Source organism: Gavialis gangeticus, unplaced genomic scaffold (genome assembly GCF_001723915.1).
Source record: "Gavialis gangeticus isolate Ggan-Ray unplaced genomic scaffold, GavGan_comp1, whole genome shotgun sequence".
In the NCBI taxonomy this organism is placed as follows: Eukaryota; Metazoa; Chordata; order Crocodylia; family Gavialidae; genus Gavialis; species Gavialis gangeticus.
The window spans coordinates 213,410,025-213,423,071 of NW_017729032.1; the positions used below are offsets into that span (position 1 = coordinate 213,410,025).

At 39.5% G+C, this 13,047-nt stretch overlaps 1 protein-coding gene across 5 annotated transcripts in view; it reads right to left on the reverse strand.

The window, feature by feature from the left end:
- The window catches only part of TTC3 (tetratricopeptide repeat domain 3), a 100,119-nt gene that overhangs the window by 12,040 nt on the left and 75,032 nt on the right, over positions 1 to 13,047 (reverse strand). For all 5 annotated transcript variants that reach the window (XM_019524050.1, XM_019524051.1, XM_019524052.1 and 2 more), the window contains 6 exons: positions 11,160 to 12,087; positions 5,942 to 6,007; positions 5,012 to 5,161; positions 4,114 to 4,253; positions 3,548 to 3,616; positions 1,982 to 2,078 (listed from right to left, as the gene is read on the reverse strand). In XM_019524050.1, coding sequence (XP_019379595.1) covers positions 1,982 to 2,078; positions 3,548 to 3,616; positions 4,114 to 4,253; positions 5,012 to 5,161; positions 5,942 to 6,007; positions 11,160 to 12,087 — 1,450 coding nt within the window. The remainder of the gene's footprint in view (positions 1 to 1,981; positions 2,079 to 3,547; positions 3,617 to 4,113; positions 4,254 to 5,011; positions 5,162 to 5,941; positions 6,008 to 11,159; positions 12,088 to 13,047) is intronic.

Genomic DNA, 13,047 nt, shown 5'->3' on the forward strand with positions numbered 1-13,047 from the left:
CGCCAGGGGTCCTGCAATGACCTCCGCCAATTCCTTTAGTACTCTAGGGTGGAGATCTTCTGGACCGGCTGACTTGAATACGTCCAGTCCCTCCAGAAGCTCTCTAACTAGTTCCCCACTTAACCCTTGGCCCAGGTGTGCCTCCCCTGGGGCCTGAGGGAAGCCCAGCCAGGGGGTGGCTGTTCCAGTCCCTGCTTAAGGAAGATGGAGGCAAAGAAATCATTAAATATGTTGGCTTTATCGTCTGGTGCGACAACCAAGTTTCCTAATGTGCCCTGCAGGGGCCCCACATTACCCGGAACCTTCTTTTTACCCCCTATGTATTCAAAGAAGGACTTCATATTGTCCTTAATCTGGGAAGCTAGTCCCAGTTCCATCTCTGCCTTGGCCTTCCTGACTGCCCCCCTACATCCCCAAGCAACTGCAGTATAGTCATCCCTGGTGATGTCCCCTCTTTTCTACTGGGTGTACGCCTCCCTTTTAGCTAGAAGACATTCCTGGATGCTTTTGGTGAGCCATGGGGGCTTGTGTGCCCTCCTGCTCCCTTTGATCCTCGCTGGGATTACCTCTCTTTGGGCTTGGAGGATCGTCTCCTTGAAGAGTGACCACTCTCCTTGGACACCTAGCTCCCCTCCCCTCTGGGAGCTCAGTGCATCCCTGACTAGTGTCCTTAGCTCGGTGAAGTTTGCCCTCCTGAAATCTAGGGCTGCTGCCTTGCTGCAGGCCTTTGCCACCTTGCGCTGGATGGTGAATTCCAGCAGGCGATGATCACTGTCACCCAGGTGGTCGAGCACCTACAGCCCCCTCACCAGGTCATCTCCCGTGGCCAGCACCAGGTCCAACAAGGCATCTCCCCTGGTGGGGCTGTGCAACTCCTGGGTTAGATGGAGGTCCTGCATTCTGGCTAAGAACCTACGTGAGTGGTCAGACCTGGCTGATTGCTCTTCCCAGCAGATGTCCGGGAAGTTCAGGTCCCCCATGACTACCATATCCTTAGACTTCACTACCTCTGTGAGCTGACCTAAGAATTCTTGGTCAAGCTCTTCCCCTTGGTTGGGAGGTCTGTAGTAGACCCCCACTGTTAAGTCTCTTTCCCCTTGACTGCCCTGTAATCTAACCCAAAGCACTTCAGAGTTCCCTTCCTCTGATTCTTTATTAATTGATGAGGATGTGTATTCCTCCTTAATGTAGAGTGCCACACCCCCACCTGCATAGTAACTGCATCCATCGCTTTTGCAACTAATTTTACTGCCTTTTACTAAACCAGAAAGTGCAGGGAGGCAGCTGTCAAAGGGCTGATACTAGAAACCTTGAAAATGATGGAAGCTATTAAATTTCACAGCTAATTTCTCTCTTCGTTTTCAAGGCCACTGAAACTATTAGAAGCCTTGAAAATTAGGGAAGCTAGTCAGTTTCAGGGCATTAGTATAGTGTTACTAGCACTGCATGCTTACTGAAAACTGCTCACCTTAAGTTTGAATAAGTGCATATTTCAGATAGCTGCTAGTTTTTCACTTCTAAGCCTACATACTTAAATAGAGTATACTGTAATCCCACTAACGGGAACAGTGTGCACACTCAATGTACACAGGCCATGGAGTTTAAGACACAGGAAGTATTTAAATTGCAATTATCATTTAGTATTAGACCCTATTTTGTTTTAATTTTCTGACAACATTAGTTTGGCCCAAGCAATAAACCACTACTACAATACTTAAATAAAACAATCTTGATAATTTGCAATTAAGTAGACAAAAGCTTTGGATCACATACCAAATATAACAAGCCTATTCTTTAATTAAATTACGGTAAGGCTTTTAGGCATACTTTAAAATGGTGTGCAAGTCATTTTCTAATTGTAATGAAATCACCAGAAGTGTCTATTAAACTTATGCTGAGACGTGAGCAGATTCAACAATTCCCACAAACAAGGTATAATGCAAATGAAAAAAAAGTCTAGCATAGCTATTTTTTTCCTTACCTCTGCTGCGACAGTTCTTTTGGCACACTCTTGGTATTGATCTTTGCTCTTTTTTATAAGCTCTTCCAGTTTTACTTTCTCATTTGCAAGTTTATTACTATGAAGTTAAAGAAAAATTAAAGTTTAAAAATATACATGAACAAAAACTACAATTTACATATTCTTTTTAAAAAATAAGGTTTTAAAAGTTCTCTCTTCTACTAAAATACACATCACTGATCACTTTCTACAGAGAGATGACAGTGTGAATGAGTCCTCAAATCTAAATTAATTTGTTTAAAAAATAAACCTAAAGTCTTGTTCTTAATTTTCACAGTGCCATGTTTTTGCTATAACTCCAAGTAGAAGGTAGTCCCTCTATTACACGGAAGCACTTAACCCATTTCTCAAAACTATGATCTCCTGACAGTTCCAAAAGAAAACCTGGTTGGGAAATGAAAAAGATGGGCAAGATTGGGGGAGTTGTAGAGAGGAAGATTCATATTCCAACATCCAAAAGCAAAGTAGGAAATGGAACAATGTACACAAACCTGTATGTGGACTTAGTGACATGCACCTAATGATCTTCAGCAGAGGTCAGCAACATACAGTCCATGGCCCAAATCTGGCCCACCAAACTGGAGGGCTTTGCCTGTGCCCATGCCCACACCGGGACTGGCAAGTGAGAAGCTGCACAGGGGCCAGGCTGCTGCCACTTCTCTCCCTCACCTCCTTCACCCTGGGTTGTGGCATGGGCACAGCTTCCAGCCTGTGTGAAGGTGCACCAAGGCCAGGCAGTTTCCAGCTGCACTCATGCTGCAGCCCAGAGTTGGGGGCATGGGGAGAAGCAGTAGTGTACTCAGCTTCCTGATGTGGTTATAGCTCCCCACTGGCTGGAAGCTGTGCCCAGACTACAGCTGGAAAACAAGAGGCAGAGAGAACTAAAAGGAGAGTGGAGCTTCTCCCAGTAGAAACTGAAGGTCTGTGCTCATAGCTTTAGACCAAACAAAAAAGCCCTCAGTATTATTCCATATGTGGATAGTTAAAATATGTGATCCTAAATTAAGTCAAGATTATGGTACACACAAGTGTAAAAAGTTGTTTAATTGGTTCTAAGTGGTCATTTTACATTAAGTACATTACATTTTGATTTAGTATTAAACGTAGTCTGTATAGTAATACTTGCATATAACTTAAAAACCTAATGCAAAGCCTGATACACTCTTGTAAAATAGAGATGATAGATACTTAATAAACTATGCTGCTGGATCTTGTAAAGTACAAGCAGCTCTTTTCAGACCTTTTTAAAAAACAGTAACCACTAGGGGGGCCCTCCACAACTGGTATTAAATTAAATAAAACAAGATACTATTTACTACATTTTAAATAAACTTAATACCTTATTTTGCAAAGGCATTAAGGCAAAGAATAAGGCATTTTGTATTCAAATGTGACACTCATAATTGTTCTTGTACATTTAGAGCAACGGACACCAACATTAAGATAAGAACAACCCTAATAAAATGAGTTAACAGGACAATCAAATACCACTGTATTGGTGATGCAAAACAGTTAACACAAATTTACCTGATCTCAAGGAACTCCTCCAAAATAACTTTATACTGTTTGTCCCCCTCCTCAATATTCCTCAGATACCTACAAGCATTACAAGCAAGCAAATACAACATGTATGGTTTGAGAAGTGAAGTCTTTATGCATATTTTTCTGTAACACATATAGTATATAGCTTTAACAAGTTATAATTCTGTATTTAGCAAAATTAAAATATTATTTTCTTTTCTTCCATCCCCGTCACTATCAGTAGGTTTAACTGCAAAGTGAGGTACAACTTTTTTAGGCTGGCAGAATCAAGCTTTTAGGAAACAAGTCCATCTACAAACAGTGACAAAATATCCATGTATTTCCACCCCATACCTGTTACTAAGCTAGTCCTTATCAATGATTTAGTAGATCTCAGAATCAGAACTTTTACATAAAATTATGTTATTCATTTGTCTTACAGAATCAAGATCTAAAATGGTTTATTTCTAGCAGACTAATACAGTAAATTTCAATATTATGAAGGAATTAATCCCATTAATAAAGTCATACAAATGAAAAGCAGAAAGTCAGTTTTCAAAAGGAATACTCACATTTCATTGGTATCTGCCTGCCTTTTGGCTGCACTCTTTATTGCTTTTAATCTCTCTTGATTTTCTTTTTTTTCGTGCTGCCACTTCTTTATTTCTGTTTCTAAATCTTGATGAAACCAATCCAGTTCTCTCTTTGAAATCTAAAGGCAGAAAATATTTAGAAGAGAGATTTCTTGAATGAGAAACAATTATTTCTACATAATCAGGTAGAGCAAAGGTACCAAATCAAAAAACAAACCTTTCCTAGTTGATGGAAGTAAAATAGAACATTGGTTCAGGCCAGTATTTAAGAGTCTTCATTATCATTCATGAAAATTAAATATGTTTTGCTGTTTAGGCATAAAGGGCGTTTATACATATACCTTGGGGGTGGGGCTTTAACTAGAGCAGCTTCAATACTCTTTTTAATTAAAGCACCTAGAACCTCTCATGTATTGGTGTCCCCATACTGAAAAATGGCAGTGGGGCACTTTAACTAAAGCTCACTGAATAAGCTTTAAAGCACTCCTGCCACCATTTTTCAGTGTGGGGATGCTGGTACACACATGCCAGTCTTCTGGAGCATGGTAATTACCATGCTTCAGCAGAAAAGAGTCTGCTCTGATGTGCTGTAATTGCATCGCAATGGAGCAGCCTTGCTGCATGTGCATAGGCACCCAAGAAGTGGTTGCTGTTGAACTGTGGGCCACGTTTCTAAGCTGGGGTATAAAAACTTATTGTTCCACATGCTGACTTCATAAAAATGTTAAGATAATACAGAAACTAATAAAATTTGGAGCCACTTATGTAAGCTTTGTAGTGGTGACTACCACTTACATCTCTGTTGAACAATCACCTCCCTAAAGCTACTGTACTGCAATTGGTCTTTGTACCCTTATTAGCCATGTTTAACTATTACCTTATTTTCTTCAACATTTTTTTTTAACTGCTCTTTTAAAACACTGGTTTCTTCTGTGCTTCGGCATTGCAGCTGCTCATATTTTTCTTTTGCTTCCTTTAGTTGCTTCTGTAATACTTGATGTTCTTTTGCCATACGTAAAATATCTCCCTGAAAAAGTAGGTTATCAAAGTTTTTGTTACAGCACTCATTCAGAAAGCAACAAATTCACAACATGTTAAAGGCAAAATTTAACATGAACTATGACCCAAAGTTTGAGAATTTTGTAGATAAAAGCTAGGAAATATTCCCCATTCAAGAAACCAGCTATGATGATGAGCATGGATCTAGCAATGAAAAATTAGAGCCATTCTCCTCCTGATGTGGATACGCACTGCCATGTGTCTTTACCAACTTGAGCTTTCTACCTCTGCCCCCCACAACCAGATGGTGGAGTATTTAGTTAGACTTAGTCTGGGATTGTTGGAAATGAAGCATTATGAAGGTTATTGGCTGCAACAGCTGAATTATTTAAGAACTTGAACTCTGAAAATGCAGCTTCCTTCTTCATCACACTGCATGAATCTGATTGATATAACTGATTGATCTAACTTTTTAGAGACATGTCTTTTTGCCAATCATGCTCAGACCTGTTTCATAATCAACCTTATTGTTTCCACTTTGTTAGCCCTTTTATCTCAAGTTTAAGTTTTTGGTTACATTTTAATATAGTTTGGAAGCAATTTTGGTGCTCTAAAATGTCCCTTCTACATATGAAGAATCCTATATTAAAAGCAGTAATAAAATAGAACTTAAAAAAAAAAAATCAAATGCAAGGGTTTTTAATCAGTTAGGTACTGAATTAATAAAGTCTTCACTTTCCATTAGGCTACTGATTATTACATAAATATTCTCAAAAAAAGTGCCTGAAGAAATTATATATTTACTTACTTGTTGAGTTTCAAATGGATGAAAAGGCATAGTATTAGCTTCCCTATCTGCTAATTCCCGCTGTACCTGGATTACAAAAATGCACAAATTATTTAAAAATAAAAGAAATTATATCCCCTATATTTTGTATCCATCCCCCAACAATTCAGTTCCGTAAGGAGGAAAGGACCTAACCATTAAAAAAAAAAATCATTCTTAGAACATATGGCTGTATCTCACCTACACTGTAAGAAGGAATCCTGTTGAGAAAATACGAGTTTTTTAAAGAGGCTTCACCCATGGAGTGAAGTTAGGATCTTCTGACTGAATATTCTCTAATCCCAAGCCAACAAATAGGAATTCACATTAAGAGCAGCCCTTCTCTCACTATCCTTAAAAAGAAAGCTGTGTTTACTTTGCTCAGACTGACTGAGCAAGCACTGCAGGACTGGGCAACCTCTGCTGCTACTGAAGTCAGTGGAAGATCTCATATGGACCTTCAATGAGAAGAGTTAGGCCAACACTGTCAACACTGAAGATGGCATCCTTACAATTAAAAAATAGCCCAAGAATAATATGCATGTTTGTAAATGCATATTAGTTATAAATTTATTATCTGCAGATAGCAGCAGACAGTCCTCTTAAAATGAGCCTTCTTGGAGTTGCTGGTAATAAGTATCATTGGCAATCCTTGCAGTCAAGGATGACCCTCTTTCATGACTGTCTTATTTGTGGGTCTGAAAATGGCTGATGGGGCCTATCCAGGTACAACAGACTCTGCTGCAGCTTGGGCACACATTTCCATGCAGGGTGGATGGCTCTGGGTTCTTGGTTTGGTCCATGACACGCTGTTTCCACTGCTCCCATTTTTTTACCTCCTGTTGTCATCAGAAGGTTTCAAACTATGAGGTCCTTGCAGCAGACTCTCCCCTCCATCTGGGGTGGTCCTGGGTGATTGCCTCCCATGAATTGATATCAGTGTTGCATTTTTTCAAGTTGGCTTTGAAGACATCCTTGAAGCACTTTCTCTGTCCTCCTCTTGAATATATCCCTTGACTGAACTGGGAGAATAAAACTTGCTTCAGGAGTCCAGAGTTGGGCATCTGGATGATGTGGCTTGCCAAGGGAAGTTGATGTCAGAAGATCATCACCTCTACGATTGCAGCACTTGCTTGCGAGAGGATGCTAATGTTGTTACATCTGTCTACTCACTGGATTTGAAATACTTTCTGCAGGCAGTGATGATGGTACTTCTCCAGAGACTTGAGACGTTTCCTGCATGTTGTCCACGTCTCAGCTCCATACTGGAGATCATGACTGTTCGAGAAGCCATAAGCTTGGTTTTCCAACTGATGTCGCAATCTTCAAACACCTGTTTCCTCAGGCGTCTGAAGGCCACACTTACACATTTAAGGCAATGCTGGATTTGTGTCGATGGAAGCCATCTCTCACAGAAGGCTGACAAAGTACAGGAAATACTCAGCACTCTCCAGATTCCCACCGGAACCTGAGTGACTGGCGGTGGGGACTGCTCATTAAGCGCTGGTTGGTGGAGGACCCTAAATCTTCTAAAAGATAAGTGTCAGTCCCATTTTCTTGTATGCCTTCGTAAAGACATCAGTGATTGCCTGACGGTCTGCTTCAGAGTGAGCAAACACTACAGCATCATCAGTGTACTGGAACTCTTTTTGAAGTTGGGGTGCTCGTGGTTTTGGCTCAGTCAGATGAGACTAAACAGTTTAAACACCCATTTGTAGTTTAGCTCCACTTTAGCCAGAAGCTTGTTGGTTTTCAGATGTAGCATCACAGTAAGGAATACTGTGAAGAGTACTGGAGCAATGACACAGTCTTGCTTATCTCCCATCTTAACCTCAAATGGACCTGTGACAGGTATGTTACTGAGAACCACCACTCACATACCCTCAGGCAACAGGCAAAAAATGGTGATCTATTTCAGTGGGCATCTGTACTTCAGAAGGATCCTCCACAGCGCTTCCAAGTTGACAAGAGTCTACGCCTTTCATGAGGTCAAATGCGGCCACGGAGAGAGGTTTATGCTGTTCCTCACATTTTTCCTTAAAAGTTTCTGAGCAGTGAAAATCATATCAGTTGTGCCATGATGCCCTAAACCCAAAGAGATTCCAGGAGAAGCTCTTCAGCAAGGAGGGTTCTCACAATGATCTTTTCCTGAGGCGGACAGCAAGGTGATCCTTCTGTAATTTCCACAGTTAGATCCATCTCCTTTCTTGAAGATTGGAACAATCATGGCATGGCTGAGGTCATCTGGGATTTCCTCCTAATACAAACTCATCCCCCCTCCCCACACTTGAAGATTTCATCAGGATTCCATCAGCTCCAGATGCCTTATTCTTCATCTGTTTGATGGCTTTCCTCACCTTGCCTAGGGCTGGGAGAATTCCAAGATCGTTTCTACCTAGATGTTATGGAATAGAATGGAAAAAAACACTCCTGTCAAAAACAGTCTCGACTGAAAAGGTCTTCAAAATGCTCCTTCCAACAGGCAATGATGGCTCCCCTTTTCATGATTAGCTCTCCTCTATCCTTAGGCCTCAAAGGGGTAGGTCCCCAAGTGCTTGGACCACAGATGGCTTTGGTGGGACTGAAAAAGCTGCACATAACATGGAAGTCGGCAAAACGTTCAATCACTTTCACCTCACCTTCTCACAATCTATTCTTCATATTGCGGGTCCTCCTCCGGACCTCTGCCTTGGCTTGTTGGAGATTCAAATTTCATTTGCTTGGAGTTGATGTTGCTCTGCCAAGCACAAAAAGGCCTTGCACTTGCAGTCAATCAACTCTTGGATATTCCAGTCACTCTCATCAAACCAGTCTTGATTTTTCCTGGTAGATAATCCAAGAGTCTCTTTGCAGGTGCTGCTGCCAGTGGACTTCAAGGCATACCAAACATTGCTGACATTCTCCCATTAATGTTGACTGGAATTTGCCAGTTTTCTGTCAGCATTACTTCTGCTGCAGCTGTCATTTGGGAGCCAGTCTGAATGACATAACTGAGTGTAGGAGTCAATGATCAGTCCAGTGATCATCAACTCCTAGCATTGCAAAGAAAGCTCAGGTGATGTGGACATCTCAGGCACGAACAATGACATAGTCAATCAAGTGCCAATGGTTGAATTGTGGGTGTTGCCATGATGTCTCTTTCTGACAGAACAGGGTGGACTCACCACCACCAACATCTGGTCAAAAGGAAGATGCCACTGGAGTTGATATTTCCCGTTCCTTCCTTGTCAATGGTTCCATTCCAGAGGCTTGAGTCCCTTCCAACTCTGGTGATGAAATCAACAAGGAGAGTAAGTCTGCCTCTCTGGGACACCAGATAGGACTTGGTCAAGGTTGCTGTAGAATTTCTCCTTGGTTTCATCAGTAGAGTTGAGTCAAGGCATATGTGCTGATGACAATGGTGTATTGGCTCCCTGCCAGTTTAAGAGGGAGAGGCACTCATAAATTCTGATAGAGACCTTGCTGAGTTGGTTTATGAGTTCATTTTTGATGGCAAATCCAACTCCAAGAAGCTGGCATTCTCCTTCCTGAAGAAAGTATAGCTGCCTCCTTGTTTAAGGTGTCTTATCTCCCACTCACTGGGTTCTTGCTCAGTGCAGTGACATCCACATTGTGTTGCCCAAGTTCTTAAGCAACAATTGTGGTGCAGTGCTCTGGGTGTTCACTATTAGGATTGTCCATGAGTGTCCTGATATTCAGGACACTATTCACGGTGTCTCTGTTCCTTTTGACCATGGTAAAAGTTGATCCCACTGGATGCAGTTAGCCAGTCAGATAAAAAAAGTAGCCAGACTATGCTTAAGGCAACTTTTCTAGCCCACTCCCCATGTGAGGTGAGCACAGTGGATCCTGAAGAGGGCTGCTCAGTCACAGTTACAGCTGCCAGATCACACTCCTGGCTCCAAGTGTTAGATGAGCTTCTTATAACTGCCGCCTTTCTGGCAGTTCATGGACTAGGAACTTCCAGACCTCACAATCCTCCTCCCATCATCACAAGCTGGTCACCAAAGGACCTGAAAAATGTGCTGGAAAAGCTGTTTTCATGGAAGATGCCTGTACTTGGTTGTGTAATATCAAAGTCAAAAGGGTCTCATTCTTGTCTGAATACTAATTTATTACTCTGACACTGGACCGTTATATTGCCAATGTTATGTTTCCTTAAGATGCATGCAATAGACTTCAGAAATGCAAACTGCAATTAGAAGGCACTGTCAAAAGCTTATCTGCAGCAAGAAATACTTTTCTATGCCCCTAAACTTTATGATTCCTGGACTATGTGCAAAGAAGGTCTTTTCTTTTTACTGTCATCATCATACACACAACATTTTTTTTTTTTAATTCATTATAACCCCTAGGAAATCCCTAATAATTGAGAGGAAATAAAACGTCACCAGCACCTTATATTTTTAATATTCTGTTATACCAAAAGAGTTAGATCAAATTTATTTTTGCTGATTTTGTAGATTTAAATATGAAACTGAAATGTTAACTAAAATGTAAGATATAAGTCTCATTACTAGGTAAGCAAAATGTATTCTTAAGTATTTTATAGTTCACAGGACATTTTATGAAATTAATAGAACACAATGGTTGTTTTCCAGTTGCTAAAAAAGGGGTATTGTAAGCAGACTCCTCCTATTCCCTAATTTCTCATTTGAATAAAATTATAGAGAAGTTTATTGGGGGGAAAAGAGGGGAAAGGTTGATAAAAATAGGTAAACTAGCCAACTTTCAAAATATCTTCTCATGTCCATACAAACATTTCAGCCTTCTTCCATTAACATGACCAACTTATATCAATTTAACTATGGTAAGTGTCAGTTGACTGATTTGGGAGAACTATAAAACATCCAATCCTGCAAATGTTTATGAACCCACCCTTTAAGTGAAATTTAATGATGTTTATCAGAAGACTAAGAAAACACAGATGTTTTGAATTGAACATCTCCCTTCACCACAATTTAGATGCAATTTTTTTCTTTAAATAAATTATTTAATTCTCTCTAAAGTTAAGTAAAATTCCCTCTGTTAAGTAAAATTAAGAGAAAAGGAGCTGTCCTGACCTTTAAAATAAATTTAATATTGACCTGTACCACCTGTACTACCTCACGGTAAAGGATTAGTACCAAATACAAGATCGCATACATTGTCATCATCAATTAAGAGCCGTCAAAAGATTTTCTTCCTTTTTACTTCTTACCTGGACAGCTATCATCCTTGTATGTGGATGGTTTTTCACTACAGATGAATTTTTATTTTCTATTTCCTTTTTAATAGCAGATGTATCATATTTAGCTTCACTCGTATTATTTACCCCATCAAGATTATTTCCACAGAACTCAAAATTTAAGTTCTCCACTACATACCGAGTGTCCTGGTATGTTTGCATTAGATTTGGTAGGAGAATGCCAGAGATGCACCTTCTGTCTGATATTGCAGTTTCATCAATATCAAGATGTGCTTCATAATCAGCATATATATAACTAGGTTGGCTGGCAACATTTGGAACAGAAGGCAGTTGAGAGAGGATTGGCAACATTCTTTCATTCTGATAAACTGAGGAATCAGTCAGAAGTATGTTGCGATTATTAGGAATTACTGAGGGTAGTAATATATTTGAAAAGGATACTGCTTCTTCTATGGTATCAGTGCTCTTATTTGGCAAAGAATGCACTGAACTATAAGAAATATGTGAGGAATGTCCTATGGCTGAACATTCTTGAGTCTCGTAGCTTGCTAATGTATTATCAGTAGGAACTGGCATATAAGGTTTATTAATATAAGACACTGGTTTGAACTCCTTAGCAGCTGGGTTTAACTGTAGTTTGCTTTTAGAAGAGTTTCCTTGAATATTTGGCCAGGCTATGCAATTTTCTTCTTCATTTCTAGTATCTTCTTTAGTTTCAGCTAGGATGTCTGCATTTCCTTTAAGTAGAATGGCATGCTTCATCAAACCAATACAGTTGTCCACCAAAACAAAATGAACGGATCTCAGAAGGAAAGGTTTTAAACCTCCAGCATTCTCCACAATCTTATGAGCTTCTTCAGGGAAATGTTCATACTCTCCAACTAATAATTTATCATCAATCTCCATGGGTCCATGTTCCTCCAAGATCTGAGAGAAATAGCTTTAAAAAAAATTAGGAATTACACCCATTAATCAAAACATTTTTCATTTCACTTTCAAGTCATACTCAAGATTTACATTACTAAAAATAATTTGTATAAAATGAAACAGCTTTAGCAATATTTTAAGTAATTTTTCATCCTAGATATTTGTTTTTTTATACTCCTACTTTGTTACCACAGTGATTCACATTAACTTTTCCTAAATCATAAGAATGCAAGTACTACAGACTGAAGTTTTTACCTACGTATTAAATTGCAAAGTAGAATTTTGCAACTATTTCATTTCTCCAAAGAGAAGCAAATGAAATTTCATTTCAACCATTAACACAGAAAAAGTAGAACTTACTTTAGTTAGCTGCAATATTAAGAACAAGTAACTGGAGATGTAAACAGCAAAAGCTATCAAGTAGGCAAAATGTAACTACAGAAAACACTGGGTTGAGATTAAACACAAGTCAGTGTTGCTGTTTTAAACACTGCAAAGTAAACATAAAAGGGAGAAGAATGAAAATAAACTTTATAAAAGTAAAAGAGGCAGGAAAATTACAATTCCTGAAGACTTGATAGAGTGCCTTACAAATCCACTGTAGTATCCACTAGTTCCCATTTATGAACTTTCAGAGGAGAAAGCTCCTTTGTACCTATACTGTAATGCTTTGATAAGGAATGTGTTGATTAAAAACATTGTCATGTGACTATTTGTAAGTTGGAAATAGCTCTAAAGATGATCTATTTACATTTTTCACTAGAACCAAAAAAAAGATTAAAAAGTGATCCACATTCCTAACTCTTCAGAAATAATACAGCTAAGCAATTATTTATAATAGCCAAAGAAAGAGTTTGGGTTTTTACATCTAAACCTTTCAGCTTGCTGCAAACTGCATAGCAATTACTCGCAGCAAGCATAGTTCCACTGTTCAGGAATATGGAGGCAAAGAATTTGTTAAAGAGGTCAGCTT